Source organism: Scardinius erythrophthalmus (assembly GCF_964197995.2).
Source record: "Scardinius erythrophthalmus genome assembly, chromosome: 1".
Lineage (NCBI taxonomy): Eukaryota > Metazoa > Chordata > Actinopteri > Cypriniformes > Leuciscidae > Scardinius > Scardinius erythrophthalmus.
Genome location: NC_138221.1, coordinates 45,120,495 through 45,145,685, shown reverse-complemented (window position 1 = coordinate 45,145,685; position 25,191 = coordinate 45,120,495). Strand labels below are relative to the sequence as shown.

Genomic DNA, 25,191 nt, shown 5'->3' with positions numbered 1-25,191 from the left:
TTTTTTTTTTTTTTTTTTTATAAATAAGTCTCTTATGCTTACCAAGGCTTCATTTATTTAATAAAAATATACAGTAAAAAAATTATATTATGAAATATTACAATTTATATGATTTAAATTTTCTCATCATTACTCCAGTCTTCAGTGACACATGATCATTCTAATATGATGATTTGCTGCTCAAGAAACATTTCTAATTACTATCAGTGTTGCTGTTTCATATTTTTGTGGAACCTATGATGGCTATGAAATATAAAACTTTTTTAACCATATCAGTATCTTTGATAAGTCAATGTAAATTTTGATCAATTTAATGCATCCTTGCCAAAAAATAAAAAATAAAAAAAAATTATCACTGACCCCAAAGTTTTGAATGCATTTTTTTTTTTCATTTAGCATTATTTTCGCCAGCCGTGACCCATTTTTTGTTCAAGACCTACTAGTTGAGAGCCACTCCTGATATTTGCAGTCATATGAAAAAGAAAGGACACCCCTTTGAATTCTGTGGTTTTATGTATCGGGACATAATAGAAAATCATCTGATCCTTGGCAAGTCTTAACATTAGGTAAATACATCCTGAAATGATATGAACAACAACACATGATATATTACACCGTATCATGTTTATTTAACAAAAACTTGGCCAAAATGGACAAGCCATGTGTGACAAACTAAGTACACCCTTACTTCTTCCATAGGAATGAAGAGGGTGAGTAGCAGTCAGGTGCTGCTAATCAAATGTCTTGATTAACTTATCATCAGCAAGTGTGATCACCTCTATAAAAGAGTTTGCTGCAAAATGCAAAAAACAAAGAACTACACCTCAGACTCTACAGTTAGCACCTCAGTTAGCATGTTAAATGTTAAAGTTCATGGCAGTACAATTAGAAAAAGACTGAACAAGTATGACGAGAGTGTTACTGGATCTTAGTGCTGCATTTGATATTATCGACCACAACATTCTTTTGAATAGATTCAAAAATGATGTTGGCATTAATGAAATTGCATTAGCATGGTTTAAATCGTACTTATCTGACCGTTATCAGTTTGTAGCAGTAAATGAAGAGATGTCATATCAATCACAAATTCAGTATGGAGTACCACAAGGCTTAGTTCTAGGAACGTTGCTTTTCTCCCTGTACATGCTATAGGGAGATATCATTAGCATTCATGACCTCAAGGCTAGATTATTGTAATGTTCAACTGGGTAGTCGCCCTGCAGGCTTAATAAACAAACTCCAGCTGGTCCAAAACGCAGCAGCTAGATTTCTTACTTGAACCAGGAAGTATATGACCATATTAGCCCAGTTCTGTCAACACTGCATGGGCTCCCTATTAAACATCGTATACATTTTAAAATCTTGCTAATTACTTACAAAGCATTAAATGGTTTAGCTCCTCAGTACTTGAGCGAGCTCTTAACTCATTATAGTCCTTCACGTCTATTGCGTTCTCAAAATTCTGGCCAGTTGATAATACCTAGAATATCAAAATCAACTGCAGGCGGTAAATCCTTTTCCTATTTAGCACTTAAACTTTGGAACAGATTTCCTAGCATTGTTCAGGAAGCAGACAACCTCTGTCAGTTTAAATCTAGACTGAAAACACATCTCTTTAACCTGGCATACACATAACACATTATCAATTTCTACAATTCATGTAAAAGGATTATTAGGCTGCATAAATTAGGTCAGCCGGAACCGAGAACACTTCTCCCTCGTCTACTTGTGATCTCATCAGACAAAACGCATCTTAATACCAGGTGTAAACAGGGCCTTTGAGTCGACTCCTCTGTATACCAAAGTATTCTAGAGTCAAATGGCTCTCTTGGCTGAAATTTGGTCATGCAACTGGACAATGATCCCAAGTACACCAGCAAATCTACAACAGAATGGCTGAAAAAGAAAAGAATCAAAGTGTTGCACAGGCCCAGTCAAAGTCCAGACCTCAACCAGAATGACATGTTGTGGTGGGACCTTAAGAGAGCTGTGCATAAACAGATGCACGCGAACCTCAATGTGAGAGACTGTTACTGTCATACAGAAAATGATTACTTTATGTTTTGCTGCTAAAGGTGTTTCTAGCAATAAAATAATATGGTGTGGTTAGTTTGTCACACATGGCTTTTCCATTTTGGCTTTATTTTTGTTAAATAAACCATGACACAGTGCAATATGTCATGTGTCATTGTTCATCTGAGGTTCTATTTACCTCATTTTAAAACCTGCTAACGACCAGATGATTTTTTTATTATGGCCTGATACACAAAGCCATAGAATTCAAAAGGGTGTACTTTCTTTTTCACATGACTATAGATAGGTAGCTGTAAGATCAACATCTCACTTTCATTACCACTTTTTCTGTTATCTGTGTCTATATTAATACATATCAGTCCTGGTAATCTCTTTCTCTGTATCCACTCACTATCCTCCATATCTCAGTTCTGCTGCATATCTACATTCAATTCTTTCTGTTCATCTCATATTCCTTTTTGTCCTTTCATTGATGCCATAGCTGCTGTGTCCGTGTTTAATTGAGGATTGGCTTGGATTAGCTGTTTGAGATAGCCTTAATCTGTTTGAGTCACTGAGACACAGTTTATGAGAGAAGAGCTGAGGGTAATCACAGAGAGTGCCTGACAACAGATAAACCTGTGTTAGTTAACCTGACAGAAACACTCGAGGAAAATTAGTCAAAGATTTGTAGATGGACAGTGAGGTTGTCAAAGTACTACAAAGTGAGGAAGAAATGGAGCAGGAACTGTCCTCTGAGAGAGGCGGGGACAGTGAACTAGAGGAAGATGAAGCTGAAGAGGATGAGGAGGAAATAGCTGAAATGCAGGGCAGAGGGGATAAGAGGGATGTGGAGGACTGGAATGGGTTTATTTCAGGAGAAGGACTTGCAGCTAAAGAGGAGGTGCTGCTGGACTGGAAGCCAGGTGACCCTGTGACCCCTCAGTATGTCCTCAGACTACCAGGATACACAGACGGTGAGGACGACGCAAGCTTATTTGTGTTTTTGTTTGTTTTAATGCACAATATTTTTCTTTTCTTTACTGTTATTGGTTATGTGTGCAGATTACCTGTGTTCCCCAGAAGACAATATCTACAATATTAGCTTCTCACGCTTCAAAATAAGAGACCTGGAAGGTGGATCAGTCATTCTGGACATAAAACGACACTGTCCAACAGGTATGTTAATTTGTTTTCAACATTGCATTCTCTTATTTTCGGTTGGGCTGTGTGTTTTTGTAAACGACACGTAACTTGGCCAAGTATGATGTCTCGGATTGTGATTGCAACTGTTTATGCCAATGAGGTGTCAAATGTGTCATTTGCCCTCTAGTGGACAATATGTGCAGTAGCATTTCAAAAATGTCTTGTATTTCACCCTTAGTATTATTAATATATGATTACAGGGGCGTAATTTGTGGTAGAGAGATCCCCCCCCCCCCCCCCAATATTTAAATCTATGCATTACAACCCCCCCAATATTTATACCATGATCACATGAAAAATATGCAGACCCAAACTTCAACCCCCCCAATGTTCAAACCAAATCTACGCCCTTGTATGATTATATATTGTATTATTGATAAACTATTATATACATTTTCATTTAAACTTTTCATCCAATATTTATATTTTATTTTATTTCAGCTTTATTTCAGTTGACCATTTTATATGAATAGTTTGAAATAATGCTGATTGGCTCCACTACACCAGTCAAAAGAATGAATCTGTATTTTGACATAGATGGGGTTCTTGTTAAACCCTCATCCTCTGTCTGCAATCTTGGTGTTTTATTTGACTCTTCTTTTTCCTTTGGTTCCCATATTGCTGCAATTGTTAAAAGCTCTTTTTATCACCTGGACAATATATTGCACGTCCCGTTCCTCTCTAGATTTGGCTGATGCAGAAACCTTGGTACATTCATTAATTACTTCACGTCTGGATTAGTGCAATGCCTTGTTTATTGGCTTACCAAAGAAGCACACTAGAAGGTTGCAGTATGTAGAAAAGTGACCTTACCTTGACCAGATGCAATGCTCACATTATTCACTTGTTGTTGCTTCACACATTCATTTTAAAACGCTCCTGCGGACTTGTGCCTCTCTTCCTCTCTGACTTAATACACCCATACCTGCCCACTAGATCTCTTAGGTCGTCTGAACTTGGCCTTTTGTCCATTCCTAGATTTCGACTGTCGACTTTAGGTGGAAGATCATTTTGTGTTACTGCTCTCAAGCCATGAAACCCACTGCCCCCTTCTCTTCGTAATATCTCTTCTCTATTCGTTTTCAAGTCTCAGCTGAAAATCTACTTGTTTGAAATGTATTTTTGATAAATTGTAGCCTACTTTGAATGTACATCACTGTATTCTCCTGTTAAGCAATCTTTAGCTTGTAGAAAGGCACTGTGTAAATAAAACTTCTACTTCCTCTTCCTCTTCTTCTTCTTCACAGAAATAAAGGATATCATAGAGCTGGATGCAGGCCGTTTCATTCAGTATCATTTCAGTCCAGCTTTTCTAAATCTCAGGGAGATTGGAGCCACGTATGTCTTATTTTTAATATGATTGCCTTTAGAATAGATCTAAATATTTAATCAGAATCAATAACCATAAAAATAGTCTGTTTGCAAAGCGGTTTCTCTCTCTTCTGAACAGAGTTGAGTTTACCGTGGGTGGTAAGGCAGTGAACAAGTTTCGGCTGATTGAGAGGCATTACTTCAGGGATCTACTGCTGAAGACGTTTGACTTTGAGATCGGTTTCTGTATCCCAAACAGCAGAAACACCTGTGAACACATCTACTGCTTACCAGACCTGGATTCACACACCAGTGAGGAACACACAAACATGTAATGCATTTCCACACAAACTTATGGTGCGTGTGTAAGTGTACAATGTCAACTATGTTCTGTTTTTTCAGTTGAGGAGATGATCAGCCACCCTTTTGAGACACGGTCAGACAGCTTCTACTTCGCCAAAAACACACTGATAATGCACCATAAGGCAGAGTACTCCTTCAACCAGGGGCTGGAGCTCAATGAGAATCAGAGCTAAACACTTCTGCAGTATGGCTGCAGAAGACTGGTAATATAATATACAGATTAGCGTTGTATATTTGGTTTCATAAACCATAAACTAGACAAAGGCATGTCTTTGTTACTTTACTGATGTTTGTGCTGGGGAGATGTGTTGCTTGCACTGTAATAAAAAATAAAAAAACAGTGAATCAGGATGCTGGTGATTCCATGTTTTGTCAACTCTGAGAATATATGTAGGCTATAGGTTAAAGGGAAGCCCTGATGAAGATTAAGAGAACAGACATCTTGAGGATCCACAACATGCCTGGTTTATTTATTTATGGCAATTAATGTTTCCCTTTCTTCATTCTCTCGCACCACAGCTCATAAACATCCTGTCTATTTTTATCACAACACAATGCACAGTACTTTTTCCTCTTACCAGGGGGTCTTACGCCCCAGCATAATTGCAGAAATTATACCACTTTTTTAAAAACATATTTTGAAATTTCATTTCATTTATTTCTGGCAAAGCTGAATGTTCAGCATCATTACTCTAGTCTTATGTGTCCCATGATCCTTCAGAAATCATTCTAATATGCTGTTTTATAATATATGCCTTTCTCCTCAAACATGTTTTTCACTTCTTCATGGCCTATTTTGAGTTCCATGAGGTTATTTAGCAACCTGGCTGTGATCAGGGGTCACACGAGCATTCATGGGGTCAAATATTTAGACGGATACTCCTACTGAGATGAAGAGAGAGAGAGAGAGAGAGGGGTGCAGGACAGATGTATTTATCAAAGCAATACCCTCTTGGGAAGTCATATGAAACAGAGGACAAACCGTGACTGTGTGGATGAAGAATAGCCTACCTCCAACAGGCTATTCTCAGTGACTTGATCGTCTTTTTCTATTTTTTTCTATTTGCTGTTTTATATGTGCTCGAGCATATACTCGTGATTTGCTGTTGTTTTATACTTAAAATTAATGAGGTAGTTTTGAGAGTGCGAATAACCCGTTGATGTCATATTGAATGAACATGACCGCAGTTCTCATAATAATCGGCGCCGCGCTTCTCAGTGTTGTGAGCGCGCGACCTGCGCTGATGCCAGATCAGTACGCGCGAGGAGTGGTAAGAATATTTCAAGTGTTTATTAATATGAACGCTTATGTTTGATAAAAAAACAAAAAAACAAAAAAAAAACATTATTTTAATATATTTCATATGCAATGTTGATCAGAAGTTTCAGTTTTTTTATTAAGTGGCAATACAGTAGGCCTATTTGTCGCCTGGAATTGACTTTCAGGGAAATGTTACCTTCATGAAGACATTTTTAGGTAGCTAACTCTTTACAGTAGGGTTCAGTAGTTAACATTAGATAACTACCTTAGTTAACATGAACTAAGAATGGACAATAGCCTACTTCTTCAACATTTTTTAATACATTGTTAAAATCGAAGGTTGTATTTGTTAACATTAGTTAGGCTAATGCACTGTGAACTAACATGAACAGCCGTATTTTTATTAACTAATATAGGTTAATAGATACTGTAACAAATGTATTGCTCATTGTTAGTTCATAGTTAATACATTATTGATGCAGGGAGGAGATCCAGTCAGATGATTAGGTCAAATTTAATTTCTTAACAGCAGACAATCAAATAATAAATGAAGAGTAAAATTAATTCCATTATCAGGATTAAAAGTTTAATAATGAAACATAAAATGAACAGTTAAAATCACTTCTAAGTAAAATATAATTCAATCCACTCTGAGTATAATATTCTTGTCTAAAGATAAACAAGTTGTTTGAGAGATCTCTCTTTGAAAAGGCAGGAGTCCAAAGATAGACTGACCTGTACAGAAACTGATCTCCCTAGTTGCTTATCGGAACAGAGACAAGTTCCTCTTTTTATAGTAGATTGCATCGAAGCAGACACACAAGACACAAGCATAGGTTATCTAGTTTTCATGTTTTCACACTGTGAGGTGTTAGCCTGTACACTGCAAGATGTTTAGCTAAGATAACATTCGTGTATCACTTTATTCTGAGACATTCGAACATTTGTGGTCTGTCTATCGGAAACGTATACACTTTTGCCATCATTTAAACAGCAAGTACAAAAGTTCACCCTAGTCAATCAGCTACATTTGAGGCATAAAGATTAATAAAAGAAAAGCATTAAACATATTTCAAATGATTAATGATAAAACATAAGCGAATGATAAAACAAGCAAGAAATATCATTTTTTCATTTTCTGATTCATCAATCCCCCACTTGAATCCTCCTTGACTCACACAAGATTATTTTTAAACAATATCCTCATACACTTCGATCAATAATTTTAGCAGGAGCATAAACAATTTCCTTTGACCCTTTAGCATAGATACAAACACACAAGCGAATGAATGCATAAATCATCAGTTTTTCTCTCTTTTGAGCTGAGGTATTTGGCCAACTCTTTCTTTCTTGGTTTTTGAACCGCATTTTGAAACATCAGTCTGTTTGGATAGATGGTATTCAAATAGTCTCCAGATAGCATCTATTCATGCCTAAGAAATGATAGGAGTAGATATAAAAAATATGTAGAGACAAACATAACTCGCAACAAACGCACAACTTCAATCATTTCAGACATTTTTCTGGAAAGAGAGCATTATATCAGCATTCTCTGAAAATGCATCATTCAGCATCCCTATAAGAGAAAATAAAAGAAATTTTAGGCATTACTTGTGCATTACAGCAATTATAGCAGCAACAACTATTTCACATTCTGGGTTAAATAAGTGTGTTTCTTCACTTCACATGTGGGATTTAAGAAAAATCGGGAAGGTTAGTAGAGCAAGCAGGAGAAGGAACAAGTTTAATTTGAGTCACATGCATCCATCGAGTCACACCTGGCTCAATTTAAACAAGTACAGAGGTTGGAGTTGCCATGCAACAACATTGGATGAGGGCCAGCATATCGAGTGGCCATGGGCCCAGAAATCCCAATTTTCTCAATTAGAACCTGATCCCCCACTTGTACGGGGTTTTGAACCCATAAATTGAAAGCAGCGATTGTCAATTCTTTTGCGTTTTGAGCACCGAGAGCAGTGAAATGAGTATTTTTCAAAGAATTCGTCATCAATTTCAAATACTCCTGTAAAGTGTCCTTTAAAGGACCAGTAGGACCTGCTCATAACAACGGTGCATCATACGGTAATAATGACATAGGACGTCCCATGCAAATTTCCAAAGACAGCCCTGTGGTGCGATTCAGAGTGGCTCTCAGAGAACTGTTGGCAGGTACTTAAACCTTCCGCCATCATATTCGCTCAATTTCGCACGCAAAGCCATTTTAAATGAGATCCAGTCAGATGATTTTACTCTTCATTTATTATTATTATTAACAGACTATTATTGACTTAATCATCTGACTGGATCTCCTCCTTGCATCAATTAGTTAATTCTATCTAATGAACCTTATTGTAAAGTGTTACCCATTTTTACCATGTTCATAAAAATTCAACATTCATTTTTTTTAACAACAACACAAAATAAAACATTTGAAATAAATTGTCGATCTGGGGTGCGTTTCCCGAAAGCATCGTTGGCCAACTATGGTCGCAAGTTCCGTCGTTACCAATAGAGTTCAATGGACATTGCGATGAACTTGCGACCATAGTTGGCCAACGATGCTTTCGGGAAACGCACCCCTGGTTATCGATCTGGTTTTACCTATAAAATCTAATAAAAAAAGTAAATGTAGGCTATTACAAAAAGTAGCCTAACTGTAAACAACACAAGCTGTCATAACAAAATCTGATACACATATTATAAATTAATTGTGTATATCATTTTATTGTAAACTTTACTGTCTACAGTTTTCATTCATTTCAAGTTTGGGGATGTTTCATTGCTTTCAGAGCTGATTTTATTATTATTTTATACATCAACAATGTATAATATTTGTTTGTTTGTGTGTGTGTGTGTGTGTGTGTGTGTGTGTGTGTGTGTGTGTGTGTGTGTGTGTGTGTGTGTGTGTGTGTGTGTGTGTGTGTGTGTGTGTGTGTGTGTGTGTGTGTGTGTGTGTGTGTGTGTGTGTGTGTGTGTGTGTAGGACTGGTTGATACGGTATGGGTATTTACCATCTCCAGACTCTCTAATTGCTCGACTTCAAACCAGGGAGGGTATTGAAGAAGCTGTCCGTAAAATGCAGCGATTTGCTGGTATTGAAGAGACTGGCAAACTAGGTGACAGATGATCTCCGTATTCACTGTTTTTAACTGTCACACTTGAGGTTTATTCAGATGGAAGTGCTAGTAAAGCCTCTCTCTGCCGTGTGATCTTTCTGCATGCATTGCCACTACTACAGTTCTGATGATTCCACTTTTGTCGAACTTTAGATCAGGCCACTTTAGAAATGATGGGCAGACCTCGATGCTCTCTCCCGGACGCCATCAGCTCTGAGGATCTGTTGAAAAGAAAGAGAAGAGGTGAAGGGAAGCTGAAGAGAAGATACACTCTGCCAAGGTTGAGCTGGGACAAGACTGACATCACCTGGAGGTGTGATCATTAAGTCTCCAGCAATATTCTATACATTGTAAAAATAATAATAATAACGTAACTGTAAGTTGTCTTACCATACACGGTGAAAACTGTAGATTTGCAAGTAAAAATTATGAATCACTGTATAATTTATAGTGAAATGTGCAGTGAAATAACATTCCTTGTACCAAGACATTATGATTACATTTTATAGAAATCATTTTGCGCTTCTCATTTTTGTTATCAGAAATGTACATTTGTGTTTTTGTGATACATTTTAGTTAATATTTGTTGCATTATTTTAGTATAATTTGTGTTACCTAATGATGTTTAGTCCCTCTGCACCGTCTTTACGGGTATTGGCCATGTTTTATGGACGGGCCAATTATGATCAACCCAATGAACAAGCAGATTTTGGTAGTTCCAATAGACTGTTACTTATAATAACATTATTATAAAATATGTGGTCATGAATTGCAAAATATACAGGCACTAATATGCCATCCAGTAATTTTAAAAACACTGTATTCCTGGTCAGCATATTGTTGCTGTTTCTTTACCATATACAGGATATATTTTTCAATGTATCCTTTTTCTAATGTAATATGTAACCAGAATATTAATCTTACATGTCTCCCTTCTTTTCCCTAGCGTGCAAGATTTTCCCTCTCCCTCCATGTCTCCCACTCTACATCCAGGGCTGGTAAGGCTCATTTTGGCCCATGCACTCCGAGCATGGAGTGATGTCACCCATCTGCATTTCCACGGGATTCGCCCTTCTCCGTATGACCCATCACCACAGACAGACATCAAAGTCACCTTCGCCAGTGGCTACCATGAGGATGGATATCCTTTTGATGGCAAGGGAGGCACACTGGCACATGCATTCTTCCCAGGAAAGGAAGATCTTGCTGGTGACACACACTTTGATGATGGAGAGAGCTGGAGCTATGGAGGTACATCAAATGCTAGACATATTTGTGTGTCCAATCTCATTATTCACAGATATCAATAGATAGAATAAAAGAAAAGAAGATGGGTCAGAAGTGCTTCAAAGTTTTATGGTTTCTTCCACAGATAGGAGCAGCAATACAGATTTATTCACAGTTGCAGTGCATGAGTTTGGTCATGCTTTAGGCCTGTTTCACTCCTCCTCCAATGTTTCCATCATGAGGCCTTATTACTATGGCCCTGTGGGAGACATGCACAGCTACACCTTACCCCTTGATGACAGACTGAGAATACAGGCACTCTATGGTACTCCCTAATTTGTGAATAAATAAATGAATTAATCTGTTCATTTCTCACAACTGTGTTTAATATACAGGAAAAAGGCCAGCTTTGAAACCGTCTCCATCTGTTTCTGCACCCACAACTATCCTGCCCCATTTCTCGACCCCTGCTCCTCCGCATCCTCCCTATCAGTGAGTAACACTGTGATCATGAAAGGTTTGACAACGGCTGTTATATTTTTCTTATTGCTTTTCTCTTCTTTAGCCCAGCAGCCTCTGCCGATCGCTGTCTGGGAGGTTATGATGCAATCGCTAATATCAGAGCAGAGGTTTTCTTTTTTAGAGGTATGATGTTTGAATTATACCATTCAAATCTTTGGCGTCGGTAAGATTTTTAATGCTTTTGAATGCTTATGCTCATCGAGACTGCTTTTATTTGATGGAAACTACAGTAAAAGCAGTAATATTGAGAAATATTATTACAATGTAAACTAAATGAATATGAATGTCTTTACGGTCACTTGATCAATTTTGTGCGTCCTAGCTGAATTTAAGTGTTCAACACTTTTAAACATTTGTAGACTGTGTAAAAGTATCAGAGGGACTTCCCTTTGGGGTATCCTCAACATATTCCTGAAAATAATTGAGAGAAGGGTATTGTAAGAAAAAATGATAAGGAGGTTGAAGATCTCAAATAAGTTTATGTGGCAATGCACATGAAGCACCTTGGGTTCATCGGCGTCAAAATGAACCCAGAACATCCAAATCTCAAACCTTTTATCCTGTTTTACCACTCTTAATGTGAATGCTGTGGTCTGTATGTTAATGAAGTTGAGACACCCCATTGTCTGAGATGGTTCTCTGTGTCCCACACCCATTCCCATTCTACAACTGATGATGACCTTTTGCTCAGGATGTGATCAACTCAAGCGGTGAAGAAACAATACAACTTGACTTTCCTCTTTATATGATAACTAAGCCATTTTGGGGATGAGCTCATTCTAAAATATACCGTGGAGTTGAATCTGGATCGAGGCAGTCTACAATTTCTTACAGTGTCAAAATTATAAATGAAAGAAAGTACTGTTTCTCTTTCATCCTCTTCCTCAAACCATTCTCTTTCTATCAGGTCCACACTATTGGAGGGTACATCCTTCAGGCTCATTAATGTCCTTGACTCCAGCTCTGATCCACAGCTTCTGGATCGGTTTGCCTCCAGAAACAACCAGAGTTGATGCTGCATATGAGAGAAGAGATGGATATATTGTATTCTTCATTGGTAAGAATGAATAAATAGACCCAAAATGTAAAAATACGTGTATTTAAACAAGTGAGTGAGTACAAGCAATAGTTTATTATTTTCATACTATGGGGGCTATTGACTGAAATTGAGTGTAAACAGAAAGATTGAGAGGATGCAACATATTAGAAATAGTGGTTGAAAAACAAGATTTTTACTGGCTGTTGTATTCCTTATTTTGAGTCTTTTTCATTCTGGTTTTTCTCAGGTAACCAGTACTGGGTATTTAGAAACACAATGTCCCTCCCTGGGTACCCACGACCACTTTCAGATTGGGGTTTACACTCTTCTGCGGGACAGGTTATAGAGAGAGTGGAGGCAGTATTTCTGTGGCCGCACAATGGGAGGACGTACCTGTTCAGTGGTGGAGAGTACTGGAGGTTTGATGAGGCGGGAACAGAGAGGAAGCTGGAGGAAGGGTACCCTAAACTGGCATCCATCTGGGGGATGCCCTCTCGCCCTGATGATATCATTGGATTTCTAGATGGTAAGATGCGTCTTTTATCATAAAAGATTTTATTTATAATGATTTCCATTTGTATTTTTTTCTCCCGAACCAACCTCAAACCATTTTATCCACAATTCCCTCAGGAGACACCTACTTCTTTAAAGATTCAAACTACTGGATTTTAAAAAGAGGGGGCCTGGAGCAGGAATCTGCTTTCCCGAAGTCCATTGCTACTGACTGGATGAAATGTGATGTTAACCTTTCAACTCACACACCTGAGATTCCCAGAAGAGACAGAGACTGTAGTTGTGTCCAGAGTTCAGCAGCTGGAATATGTGCTTTGTTAGCTGTTATATACTCAATTATGGTATTTTGTATTTTGGCTCTTACATTCTACTGATAATGTTCATATTATTTGTGTAGTATCTACTGCGATTTTTAATGTTGTGACTGTGTAGTTAGTAAAAACTATTTTAGCTATCAATGAATTAGTCATCAGTGTCCAATGGTTCCTTACTTTAGAATCTAAGCAGATGCGCTGCGTAATCTTGGTATTGTTTCTTGAATACTGTGTATTCTGATATCTTACTCATTTGACATACTGCTTTTTACAAACTATTTACAGAATATATTACAGTACATAGCCTAGTAAATGGTCAGTGTTTTGAAGAACTCTAGATGGTCTCAAAACTAACACACTGGACTAAAAGCCATGAAACAATACTTAAATAATAAAACTCATATTGTGTGAGTTATTGTGTGACTCCCATGATTTCGAGAAATCCCCCCCCCCCCCAAACCCCACCCTACTATTTTATTGTCAATACATATTTTGGGGATCACTACCATTAAAAAACACTACTATTCAAATGTTTGGGGTCAGCAATAATTTTTTTAAGACATTGATGTCTTTTACAATGTTTTAAATAAATGCTGTTCTTTTGAATTCTCTTTTCATCAAAGATTTCTGAAAATGTATCAGTTTTCACAAAAATATGAACAGCTGTTTTCAAAATTGATAATAATAAGAACGTTTGAGCAGCAAATCAGCATATTATAATGTGACACTGAAGACTGGAGTAATGATGCTCTAAATTCAGCTTTGATATCACAGAAATAAATTATATTTATTATGTAATATTATAAAATATGAGGGTTTTTTTTACCATATTTTGATCAAATAAATACAGCCTTGCAGCAGAAGAGACTTCTTTCAAAAACATTTTTTTAAAAATGCAAGAACGAACAATACAAGTGAGAGTATAGGAACTGAATACTCTGATATTTATCAAATAGACAATTGAACCCGTAGTGTTTGTAGCCCCATACTTTTTAGATGATAAATGCAGGATAGACGTCGTTGCCTCACACTCCATCCCAGTAGGTGGCGGAATATGCACCTTAAAACATCAAAAGAAGAAGAAGAAGAAGAGTACAGAGCGTGAATGGAATTGTGGGAAATGTAGTCCACAGTCATTCCCCGAATTTTCTCGCGAGGTCGACACGATGACGTCCAAATGAGCGTTACCTGTTCATTCTAGCCAACGTTGCGTACATCGTTTTTATTTTTACAAGGATTATCTGATATAGAATCGCTGGGAATCCGCTAGCAGTGCCACATTTGTTCGGTCTTTGGCCTGTAAAGGTTCTACTTTTGTTCTCTCCCTGAGCGGAATCGCAGAGGTACGTAGCGCACACGCAACAGACGCTTAATGGTCAGTTACTAGCATGCTGTACTGTAGAGTGGTCCTGTTAGCCCAAAGACACAGTTAGCGCGCTAAAACAACCCAGATTCTGTTATACATGTAAACACTGGTGGTATTTAGTATGTATAACATTAGCAGTACATGTGAAAGTGAATCAGCGGACAGTGGCGTGAAGGAAGTGTTAGCAGTAACGTTACAGGAGGCCTCGGCCTGCTGCTGGTTTAAGACTGTTCTTCATCTAATGCTCGCGACACAGTGTCTCTGTTAAAATACAGTGAGCAGCCTTCATAGACAGCATGTAGGGCATAATATGGGACATTTGGAGCGGTTAACACGACTTTAATGCTCTCTTGGGAGGCTTATTGTGATTCATTGTCATAACTTTGAGCACGTTTCAACATATATTTGATCAATTGTGTAGAACACACCACAGCACAAGTCTCTGTAAATGGCCTAGAAATAACACTTTGGTTGCCTTGCTTATGTATTGAAACATACTGCTTTACTTTCCATACTCGTGGGGTTTCATGAGCTGGCGAGTAATTCAGATGTCCCCCCCCCCCCCGGCCATGTCTTAGACAAAGTGCTGAATCTGTCTATTTCTGGACTAATGTGGTATTAGTGAATCGCAGCACATTAACCCTCAGAGACACAAGCTTTGATATACATTGTTTTATATGTCTGTAGAAAGCCATTAGTTGTAAAAAAAAGAAAGAAAAAAAAGACTTGTTTGCTATGCTAAGTGATCTCACAACACAATTCGGCACACAAATTAATAAAAATAATAATACTCAATATCAACCAGAAAGAATACACTCGTGAAGAGTTAAAAAATATTCACTATTTGACAATTTAAATAATTGTATATTAAATACTGACAAAACAGCTTATAAAAGAGCTGAAAAAATGAATAATTTGTACCATTCATAGTTTACTTTGTGTGTAATAAACCATAGATTTTTTTTTTTTTTTTTACCCTAATACCCAGCATTATTTTTGCTGGAAAAATGGTCTCATTTATGTATGTTAAAAAATGTCCAGTGAGTAGATACATAGAAATAAAAATAAAAGGTGTTACATGTCAAAACTTACTTTGCAAATAGATACATTTGTTCCTAGAATTGTGTCAGCTGAGTATAGCGAGCTGTTTTATATGCAAAGTATGCAACTTTCCCCCCTCCAAAAAGGTACATTTCAGAGTGTCTGCTACTGTTGTGGTATTATTCAATTGCTTCATACAACCATTGCAGTTCTGTTAGGGTCTCTGAGGGTTAAATTGATAAATCCACGCAAGACTTGCATTTTTGCAATATCAAGGCATCCCCTTAGTTTGTTCCTTTTTCATTTCTGTTTAATTTGTTTTTGTTGCATTGTTTTAGTTGCACACTAAAACTTAAGTTCCTTCTCTATTAACTATTTGCATGCTTAAGTTGTGCTACTCCTAAAAAAAATCAAGATCAATCACATTATTTTCATGGTTAAAGCTCACCATTAACCTGTTTTCATATGTAATTTTTAGCAAGGAGCATATGTTTAATTTGTGTAATGGCTTCCACAAATGCAGAAGGCGCCATAATGTCTCCCAGCAGCACTCGTGTATTTACATTATTCATGTATCAAATGCTTTTTATTCAAGGCGAATTAAAAACTAAAAATGCGATAAGGAAAGTTTTTTTTTTAGTTCACTGACAAGTTCTCATTTTCTTACTGAACTCTCAGAGCAGAGATGTATAATGGTATCGGGTTGACCACGCCGCGAGGCAGTGGCACGAACGGCTACGTTCAGCGGAATCTCTCCAGCGTACGCGTGAAGAGGAACAGGGATGAGCGCGGAGGAGACCGGGATGAGAAAGACCGAGAGAGACTGGAGAGCCAGCTGAACAGACAACCTAATGCTGAAATCCTAGAGCACCAGAGGAAGAGACAGCTGGAGGTGAAATGTGCCGAGCTGCAGGACATGATGGAGGAGCAGGGGTAAGATGAGATCCTAATCTGAAGAGAATTTTTCATACGATTAATGGTCTGCACATAATGTAGCCTATGTATTTCCTCCCAGTGGTTCACAATATTCCTGTTTATACTGTGTTTTTTTTTTTTAACAAATAAATGCATTGGTGAGCACAAGGGACTTTTCAAAAACATGTTTTTGTGTTATTATCATTCTTAAAGAGCAAAGAGATCTTAAGAGTGACCTCTGACCAGTTCTTCTTGTGTGGCAGGTACTCTGCCGAGGAGATTGAAGAGAAAGTCAACACCTTTCGTTTGATGCTGCAGGAAAGGGAAGAACCGGCACCTCTTCCAACAGAGAAGCCAGTGTGAGTATTACTTCAGACCATTCAAACTGACATTTAGATTTTTATAATGGCCTTTTTCTGTGCACTGCTACTAGTTTTTATTTTATTCTTTTATTCATATTTTGCACTCTTTATCAGTGTGACTGAGACTCATGCTCTGGCAGCTGCTAACCAGCAAAAGAATGACCGTCTGAGAGAAGCGTTCGGTATCAGCTCTGACTACGTTGACGGCTCATCCTTTCATCCTGACCGGAAGGAGCGAGAGAAGGAAAAGAGGGAGCAGGAGAGGCTGGAAAGAGAGAAACAGCAGCAGAAGTACCAGTGAGTACTTTATCTTTTGAGATAAAAGAGCTTGATGTACTGTGAAGACGTACTGTAACTTTCAGAAGTCAACGCCGTTGTGTTATACCATATCCGATTACTTACTGTTCTGTCTGTGTCTCAACATTTTCTTTCAGGATTGTTGAGTCTGATGATTCAGATTCATCTACTGAGCGAAAAAAGAGCCAGAAGAAGAAGAAAAAGAAAACCAAAGGCAGAGAAAGGTAAACTGGAGAATGAAGGAGGAATTTGTAATGCTTAACGTAAGTTTAAAGAGAATAATTATGAATCGATTTTCTCTCTTAGCTCTGAGAGCCCCTCAACTTCCCCTCGGCGAGAGAAGAAAAAGGACAAGAGGAAGAAAAAGAAAAGGTTTCATTTAATGCTTTTAATTTTGTTCCCTTACATAACAATATGCTGTTAATTATTCTTATGTTGCCCTCTAGGCAAGAAGAAATTGGGTAAAATTAATACATCTAAATTTATTTTATGAAATCTATTTAATTGAGTCAGTATGAAATATATGAACCATTTCAAATTAAATATTTGAATGTGGGAATTATATTTTTCATTTGTAAACTGAAAATCGCGTCCGGTGTAGACGTGTACAATTTGTTTGTTGTTTAATTGCTCAAATAACAAAAATCTTTGCTTTAGGGAGGGGTCAGTGAAGAGTGACACTGAGAGGTAGGTTTTTTCCTCATTGTTTTAAGTTACATGTGAATAGATAACACATTCTTTATACTCCTTTAATTGTTATAATGTAACTTGCAACAGTTCGTCAGATGAAAGGGAAACCTCCAAAAGAAAGAGAAAAAGGAGTGACAATGAGGCTCCTCCCAATAAGAGCCGAAAACAACAGAGTGCATCTTCCAGCCCAGCCCACAGGTAACATGACACTAAATAAGGCCATGTGCACACTGCATGACATGACTATTGTCATTTTATAGTGTGTACTAAGGGATAACTCTTTACATTGAGTTGTCTTTTATCTTTTTCTTATAGCATTTGCAAAATGCTTTAATATGTGTTTTATTAGACAGGTCAACAACTGTTTGGATACATTCATCGACAGAAAACTAATCATTGTTATGCAGCTCAACACAATTAGTCTTTTTGTTTAAATCTCGTGTTCTTGATTTAAAGCGAGTACCATTTTTTTACCATGCCTAATATCGATCTAGCTCACTGCAGTGTGCAACAAGTGTCTCATATAGTGGCCGCAGAGCGAACGCACAGAGTAGCATTATAACAACTTTGATCACACTCAAATGTATCTAATATGATAAAACATCGCTGTGTTACCCCACATACAAAGCCATAGAGAGAAAGAGTTGCGACACTCCCACAGACCTCCGTTGTAAAAAATGGCAGCGCTTTTAACCGCCTACTTCCGGGATTTGAAGATCGGATTAGTTCCAAACACTGTCATTTGGGCATTGGACCCCATTCATTTACATTGCTGCGCGTCGAGTTGTTCCAGAGGTAAGTTTCTAAAATATCGACCTCTTTTGAATTGTCAACTGTCTATATTGTATCAGAGGCCCTTTGCGATGCTTATACTGGTCTTCATTTGTACATGCACAGCGTAATTATTTATATTTTATCTTGGTTGTTTCAACCAATTTTCTAGCATTGCCTGCTTGCTAGTTAGCTAGCGCGACTTCGCCAGCTGTGAATGTAGCATCTAATTAGTTCGGTAATGAATCGCTACCACCTTTATAGCAACTATTTTACAATATAGACAGTTGACAATTCAAAAGAGGTCGATATTTCAGAAACTTACGTTACCTCTGGAACAACTCGACGCGCAGCATTCACCACTCAAACTCAGCCAACACGTCACATAATGAAAAGTTAGTATATCCCAAAAATTAAATTAAATAAAAGTTGCTACCCATGCGAACATGAACACTAAGCTTTTCCCTCCAAAAATATAGCCTAAACTTATCTAAGTAATTAGTAATATACAGTATTTCGTTGTCACCCTGCCTCTCCAAATGCAAAACTGACATTAACAAAATGCAATAATGCAATAACAGCTGAAAAAGTACTTGGGTGTGTGTTTTATTTTATATTTACCGTTCAATAATGCAATCGCTGCTGTCAGTCCCATAGAAGAACATGACAGCCAGTGTATGTTCTGGAACTATTGGGGCTTACATGAACCACGTGACAGCCATAGCGGCGACATCAAAGAGTGTCGCAACTCTTTCTCTCTATGGCTCTGCCCACATACGCATGATCGGAAGAAGCGGAAGTGGTCTGCGGCATAATAAAAGTTCCACTGCTCTTGAGCTGTGTGTCGTTCTTGCCTCTCATTTGCAATCGCTCCAGCGGCCTCGTTCCACTCCAACTGCTTTCGTAACGTTAATAAATCTTTTATACATTACCGGTCATCCATGAATATGATTTCTGCCCAAGTCCTGTCGTATACTCCACCGGCGGTAGAGGTGAAGACAACAACTCCCATGATTTAGCGAAATCAAGGCGCCATCAAGCTACGCCTTTGTTTTGAATAAATGACCTCTAGTGGTGAAAACTTACATAGTGTGCCTTTAAATAGATTTATTTCAAATAGGTTTAAATTAAATGGGAGATGAATGAATGCGTGCTCAGTGTTTGAGATGGTCTAGTTTATCAAAATGGTCTTAATTAGTGAAAATTCCAGTTTGTGTTAATATATATGCATGCTTTTTGTTTTCAGCCCATCCCCTCAAAGAGGGAAGCAGCAGAATAAATCAGATTCTCGTCCAGATGAGGGGAGGAAAGGAAGATCCCCTGACAGGAGGCGACGTGGCCGTATTGAGGAAAGTCCAAAGAGGATTGAAGTCAGAGAGGTAATTCATTTGTTCTTTTGGAAGTCTTAGAAGCATATGCACACAGTATTTGTTTAATCTGATTTATTCCTTTCACTTGATTAGTGAATTCGACTAGTTCAATTCTTAGATATGGTCTTTCCTGTTGCCTTACCTTAAACTTATTTATATATTATTAATTAATTTTATTTTATTTATAATTTATATGTGTGTATATATTTTATTCTTTTATTACACGTAATGTCGATGTTAAATTATAGCCAAACACATTCAGATGGTGTCTTTGGCCATTGTCGCATCTCACATTGTTTTTTTGGAGCACTTCGCCATAAGCATTGTTTTAAAATAGTTTGTCAAGTTAAAAATAGCCCAACATTTAAAAATGTATCTAGAGACTCTTGCATTTAACGCAAGAACCTGTCATGCAAATGTTTGATGACTGACCTAATTATTTAGGCCTTCCTTGAGTTAGATTAGTCAAGCAGTTGTTCAGGCAAACCTCTAACTAGTTGATTTAAAAAAAAATTGGTTTTGCATTGCTCTTATTCTTTGTCTTCCTCAATTTTAGAGATCACCAAGACGCTCAAGAACGCCTGAGCACAACAGAAGAGACAAAGGCCAAAAACTTGAGAGAGAACAAGTGCAAGAAAAACCTCAGAGAAAGCAACACAACTCTTCATCGCCATCTCCTCCACCAAAGCAGAGGCGGGATAGACGACCTCGGAGTGAAGAGCGGGTGAAACCCCTTCAGACAAGACACAACTCATCTTCACCATCTCCACCACGTAAGCAGCAGCGAGACCGAAGACAACGGAGCGAAGAGAGACAAAAACCCTCTCAGCGGAAAAGACGTGACTCTTCGTCTCGCTCTCCGACTCCTAAGCTGCAGAGAGACAAGAACCAAGGGGACGATGGTAGAAAGAACAAAGGTCAAAGAAAACATGACTCATCCTCATCCCCGTCTCCTCCACGTATAGATAGAACGAGAAGAGGACACAGTGGAGAGAAAGTAGCTTCCCTGAGGGACAGAGAAATGGAGAACCATGGGGAAAGAGCAAGAGACAGACAGAGGAATAGCGATAGAGAAACAATCCTGTCTAGTAGAAAGGATGACCAAGGACGGGAGAGTGATAAAGGGAAGGAACGAGACCGAAACCGATCTAGTGACTCCCTGTCTCCTGCTAAACGTTCACCTTACGCCAATGGAGGGCAAAAAGAACGAGATCGTGAACTGGAGAAGGAGCGAGAAGAACAAAGAGACAAAGACAGAAGACGAGAGGAGGAGATGAAGGAAGAGGCTCTGAGAAAAGCCAGAGAGAGCGACAGAGAAAAGGAGAGAAACCGCATCAGAGGGCAAGAGGTGTCCCGATCAGACAGAAAGTCCTCTTTTAGCTGTCAACCTGAGGACAGACGAGGTGCCAGAGGAAGTGAGCCAGAGCAAGAGGTGGGCAAGAAAGACAGGAAAATTGAAGAGGACAAGAGACAGGAGAGGAGTCCTCAAGCCCAAAAGAAGGAGAAACAGACTCAAAAGGAAAAGCCTGGGAAGAAAGACAAAGCTGCAAGTAGCAGTAGTAGCAGCAGCAGCAGTAGTGGCAGCAGCAGCAGCAGCAGCGAGAGTGATAGTGACAGCTCCTCATCATCATCCTCCTCATCCTCCTCCTCATCATCATCGTCATCATCCTCGGATGATGAAAAAAAGAAAAGTTCAAAAGACAGCAGCACAGCCAGTAAGTTGGTTCCTAACGCTGTCATCGCTCTGGCTATTGCACGTAGAGAGAAGGAGAATCGAGGAAGGGATGGGGAGAGTGATGAAGGCAAGAAGGTGTACCCTGCCACACAAAGACAGAGCTCACCTCCTGAGCCCCAGAGAAAAAGGGACAACGTTGATAAGAGACAACAAGACGTAGTGAGAGACCGGAGAGCTGGAAACTCCTCGTCTCCCTCCACAGGAACCAGAGACCGTGGAAAAGAAAGGTACACTCCCACCGAGAGTTCCAGTCCGCCTCCTTCACCCCCTCAGAGAGGCCGGGACAGGTACACGCCTTCAGAAGAACCCAAATCTCAGATCAGAGATCGTGGAGGCGAGCGATACACCCCGTCAGAGATGGAACGAGAGTCGTCACGCCCCTCTCCTGGCAGAGGAAGAGATCGACAGAGTGACCGGAAGAAAGACGTGTCGCCTTTGTCTCAGAGGGGAAAAGAAAGGAACAATGTGTCACAGGTGAAACAAACAGTAGCTCGGCCTTCACCGAAACGCACCCCACCTCGACAGTACCAGGACCCACAGCGTTCACGTTCCCCCAGTCCGAGACGAGGAGCGAGAAGACCGTCACCTCCACGAAACTCATCGCCTTTCAGAAGGGACCGCAGCCGAGAACGTCTCCGAGAACGAGAAAGGGACCGATTTAGAGCAAGGCCAGGAGACAGAGAAAGAGAGCGTTCCAGGGAGAGGAGAATGAGGAGCAGCAGATCCAGGAGTCCTCGAAGACAAAGTCCTCCCTACAGGTTAGTCAGATTACCATGTTTTTTTTTTTTTTTTTTTTAGAGCAAGTTAAGCATTTCCGTGTAATTCTGGCACTCAGACAGGTATGTTCTATGCAAATATTTTATTCCTGTGATGACAAAGCTGAATTTTCAGCATCATTACTTAAGTCTTCAGTGACACATGATCCTTCAGAAATCATTCGAATATGACGATTTGGTGCTCAAGAATTTTTGCTACATGTGGTACGTTTTTTAGAAGTCTTCGTTAAATTGAAAGTTCAAAAGAACAGCATTTACTTGAAATAAAAATATTTTGAAACATTAAATATTTACTGTCACAAAGAATGAATGTCTTTCAAAAATAAATACAGATATAAAATGTAATTATTATTATTTAGATGAATCTATTAGGAGTTTTTGAGTTGCAGTGTTAACTTGTAATTAGCAGAGTTTTAAATTAAGTTTAATATAATAACAACAAATTTTCTCTCTACACCTAGGTTTCGTCGTTCACCCTCTCCAGTACGTCGGCGCAGAAGTAGTCGTTCACTGTCAAGAGAAAGAGAAAGGGGGAGAGAGCAGGAGAGGAGGAATCGAGAGCGAGAGAGGCAGCGTGAGCAGGAGAAAGAGAGAGAACGAGAGCAAGAACAAAGAAGGAGGGCACCACCCAAAGATCCCACTCCTCCACGCCGCTCGTCATCGTCCTCATCCTCCAGTTCGACCTCTTCATCCTCACCCTCTCCTCAAAGACCGATGAAGGGGTTAAAGTCAACCGATGCAGATAAAAAGAGATCAAGGGAAATTGATGAACAGACAAGAAATAAGCAACCAGAAAGGAACTCCAAACACCCATCTCCCTCCCCTCCTCGTGAGACTCGTCCCCCTTCTAATCAGTTGCCTCATCGCTCTCACTCCCGTGAACTTCCTGCCCGTTCTAGATCACCAACGACCAACCAATCACAAAGCAGGGATCCACCAGGTGACCGATTAAGAGGCCAGACCCCGCCATCAATGAAAGGAAAGACTGCAGTGAATGGGAAACCAGAGAAGGAGAGCTCTGGCCAACAGCAGAAGAAGCAGAGAAGCAGTTCAAGTTCTTCCTCATCTTCCTCATCATCTTCCTCGTCCTCATCGTCATCCTCATCATCATCCTCCTCAGACAGCTCAGACACTGAAACAGAGAAAGGAAAAGGGTAAGTGCCTTGTCATTTAGCATTTATGTAGCTCAGTTTAAGAGATGGAACTTCATTTTAATGTTTGTTTTTACAGGGGTGTCAAGCCAAGTGCAAATAGAGATGCTGGCAAGACGACGAAAAGCAAAGCTTCTTCGTCATCATCATCCTCATCAGAAAGTGAGCAAGAAGAGAAGAAAAGGTAGAATATTTTGCCTGTTTTATTATTTGTTGATTTATTCCTCTACTAAAGGAATAATGGATTTTCCACCTCAAGTCAACAGGGAATCAAAATTGACTATTTACTTTCTCAGTTTATGAGCATGATCCAACAGGGCAATGTTTTAAGCTACTGTTATAGTAGGGCTGCACGATTAATTGATAACTGAGCTTAGTGCCATCATCAAATCTCAAAGGCTGCGATTTAAAGAATTATATGTACTGCATGTTTCAAAGTGAAGCCCAGTACTGTGCTCATTTACATGCAAGCAGCTCATGATGCTGTTTTCAGTGTCTCTGTTCACAGTACATGCTGATCCACATGAACCCATCTATGTATCTGTGTAGCATTATCTTTGAAAAAAAAAAAAAGTCCCCCAATTCAATATCCCTTTTTACACTGAAATAAGTCACATTAGAGACATAAGTAAACATTCACGTCCCATTTTGCTGCTTTACTCTAAAACACCGTCTAAATATATATATTTTTTTAACTATGCAGTCCTCCACGGCCCAAAAGAGTACCAGCAGACTCACTGAGAGACTCTAGGTCACTCAGTTACTCCCCTCCAGCGAGGCAACGAAGACCTGCACATTCTCCACCCTCTCGACGGTCAGTTCTGAACAGATCTATGTATTTCAGCAAATACCATCATTTTCAACCATTGCTATTACTAATATTGACCTACATCTCTGTTTTCCATCAACAGTGCAAGCAGGAAGTCGAGAAGCAGATCTCCAGACAGTCGGCGGAGGAAATAAGTGAATAAATATTCACTTTTTTTGTTTTCTGGACTCTCTTATCTGACTCTCACTGGACTGGATCATCTCAGTATCACATGGATGAGACTAGAAATGTGACTAGTTGTAATGGTGATATTTTCACCATTATTAGAGGAAGGTCTATTGAAACTTGGTTATTTGTAACTCATCCCAAAGGGAGGATTTATTTTTACCTTTATTATGCTGTAATTAATGTAAGAAGGCCAGCTGAGACACTGAAGCTCTCATCAACCATTGCTCTGTGCCAACAGATGCTATTTGTATACGTATACATACACATACACACAAAATCACAAATGTTCAGTGGTTTTCTGTCTGCTGCATTGTTCTGAATGTAGATGAACGTCTGTAATTTGGTGATCAGAATGGACAATATTCTGTTCCTGCATATGTGGACCGAGTCTGTTCCTTTGTTTATTTGTTGGGAAAAAAAGAATTGTGAATAATAAAATGGAAGTAGAATATTCTTGTCTGAAATTTTAGTCTGTTGTGCTGAAGGAGAAGCGGATACCAAATACACAGTCTTGTATTCTTTAAAGCTGTGTGCAATTTAACGAACGCTTTCAGTCAGCTTTCTCTGATAAAGAGGTGGCCCTGCCCCAATCTCACCCCTTTGTTAGAACCATTGTTATTATATGAGATGTTCAAATAAACATATCAGTGTTTTGATAGTGTGACTATTTTTATGCTGTGAGAAAATCAACCTACCAACTTCATTATAGTTGTTTAAAGTCTGTAGTTCAGATTTCATAATGAACAGGTATTGGAGAAAGTCTTTTAACATGAAAAAATGAAGCATTAAAGCTTTATAACTTGAGACCCCCTCTCTCACAGAAATGTGACATGGTA

General features: G+C 38.9%; 3 protein-coding genes across 4 annotated transcripts; all 3 read left to right on the top strand.

Moving 5' to 3' along the window:
• Positions 1 to 741: 741 nt before the first annotated feature.
• On the top strand, positions 742 to 5,214 carry LOC308689083 (protein unc-119 homolog B-B-like). Of its 2 annotated transcripts, none has more exons than XM_081362636.1 (5): positions 742 to 2,990; positions 3,079 to 3,192; positions 4,467 to 4,557; positions 4,670 to 4,842; positions 4,933 to 5,214. In XM_081362636.1, the coding sequence occupies exons 1-5, from the start codon at positions 2,708 to 2,710 to the stop codon at positions 5,064 to 5,066; spliced, it is 795 nt and encodes a 264-aa protein (XP_081218762.1). In that variant the 5' UTR covers positions 742 to 2,707; the 3' UTR covers positions 5,067 to 5,214. The 2 variants fall into 2 exon arrangements, with proteins under 2 accessions (XP_081218762.1, XP_081218763.1); XM_081362637.1 differs by having other exon boundaries at positions 2,591 to 2,990; positions 4,670 to 4,861.
• A 4,015-nt stretch (positions 5,215 to 9,229) lies between these two features.
• LOC308696062 (matrix metalloproteinase-25-like) lies at positions 9,230 to 13,002 on the top strand (the record flags this gene model as incomplete). Its single annotated transcript, XM_081374417.1, has 10 exons — positions 9,230 to 9,269; positions 9,423 to 9,582; positions 10,216 to 10,520; positions 10,642 to 10,821; positions 10,892 to 10,988; positions 11,062 to 11,141; positions 11,926 to 12,075; positions 12,305 to 12,583; positions 12,688 to 12,879; positions 12,968 to 13,002. 10 exons carry the CDS (start codon positions 9,230 to 9,232, stop codon positions 13,000 to 13,002), a joined length of 1,518 nt encoding a protein of 505 aa, XP_081230543.1.
• Positions 13,003 to 13,974: 972 nt separating this feature from the next.
• srrm2 (serine/arginine repetitive matrix 2) lies at positions 13,975 to 25,158 on the top strand. The gene is made up of 14 exons (XM_081361979.1): positions 13,975 to 14,227; positions 15,970 to 16,224; positions 16,470 to 16,565; positions 16,683 to 16,865; positions 17,003 to 17,089; positions 17,172 to 17,237; positions 17,523 to 17,552; positions 17,643 to 17,753; positions 19,573 to 19,705; positions 20,253 to 22,189; positions 22,669 to 23,361; positions 23,438 to 23,542; positions 24,062 to 24,172; positions 24,270 to 25,158. Exons 2-14 carry the CDS (start codon positions 15,977 to 15,979, stop codon positions 24,319 to 24,321), a joined length of 3,852 nt encoding a protein of 1,283 aa, XP_081218105.1. The 5' UTR covers positions 13,975 to 14,227; positions 15,970 to 15,976; the 3' UTR covers positions 24,322 to 25,158.
• Positions 25,159 to 25,191: the final 33 nt, after the last annotated feature.

Bases quoted from the DNA above. Each gene is read 5' to 3' on its own strand.
- LOC308689083 (XM_081362636.1), top strand. From the start codon at position 2,708: ATGGACAGTGAGGTTGTCAAAGTACTACAAAGTGAGGAAGAAATGGAG. The intron at 2,991-3,078 runs GTGAGGACGACG...TTATGTGTGCAG, and splicing joins ACTACCAGGATACACAGACG to ATTACCTGTGTTCCCCAGAA. The intron at 4,558-4,669 runs GTATGTCTTATT...TCTTCTGAACAG, and splicing joins CTCAGGGAGATTGGAGCCAC to AGTTGAGTTTACCGTGGGTG.
- srrm2 (XM_081361979.1), top strand. From the start codon at position 15,977: ATGTATAATGGTATCGGGTTGACCACGCCGCGAGGCAGTGGCACGAAC. The intron at 17,553-17,642 runs GTAGGTTTTTTC...AACTTGCAACAG, and splicing joins GTGAAGAGTGACACTGAGAG to TTCGTCAGATGAAAGGGAAA. The intron at 23,362-23,437 runs GTAAGTGCCTTG...TTGTTTTTACAG, and splicing joins GAAACAGAGAAAGGAAAAGG to GGGTGTCAAGCCAAGTGCAA.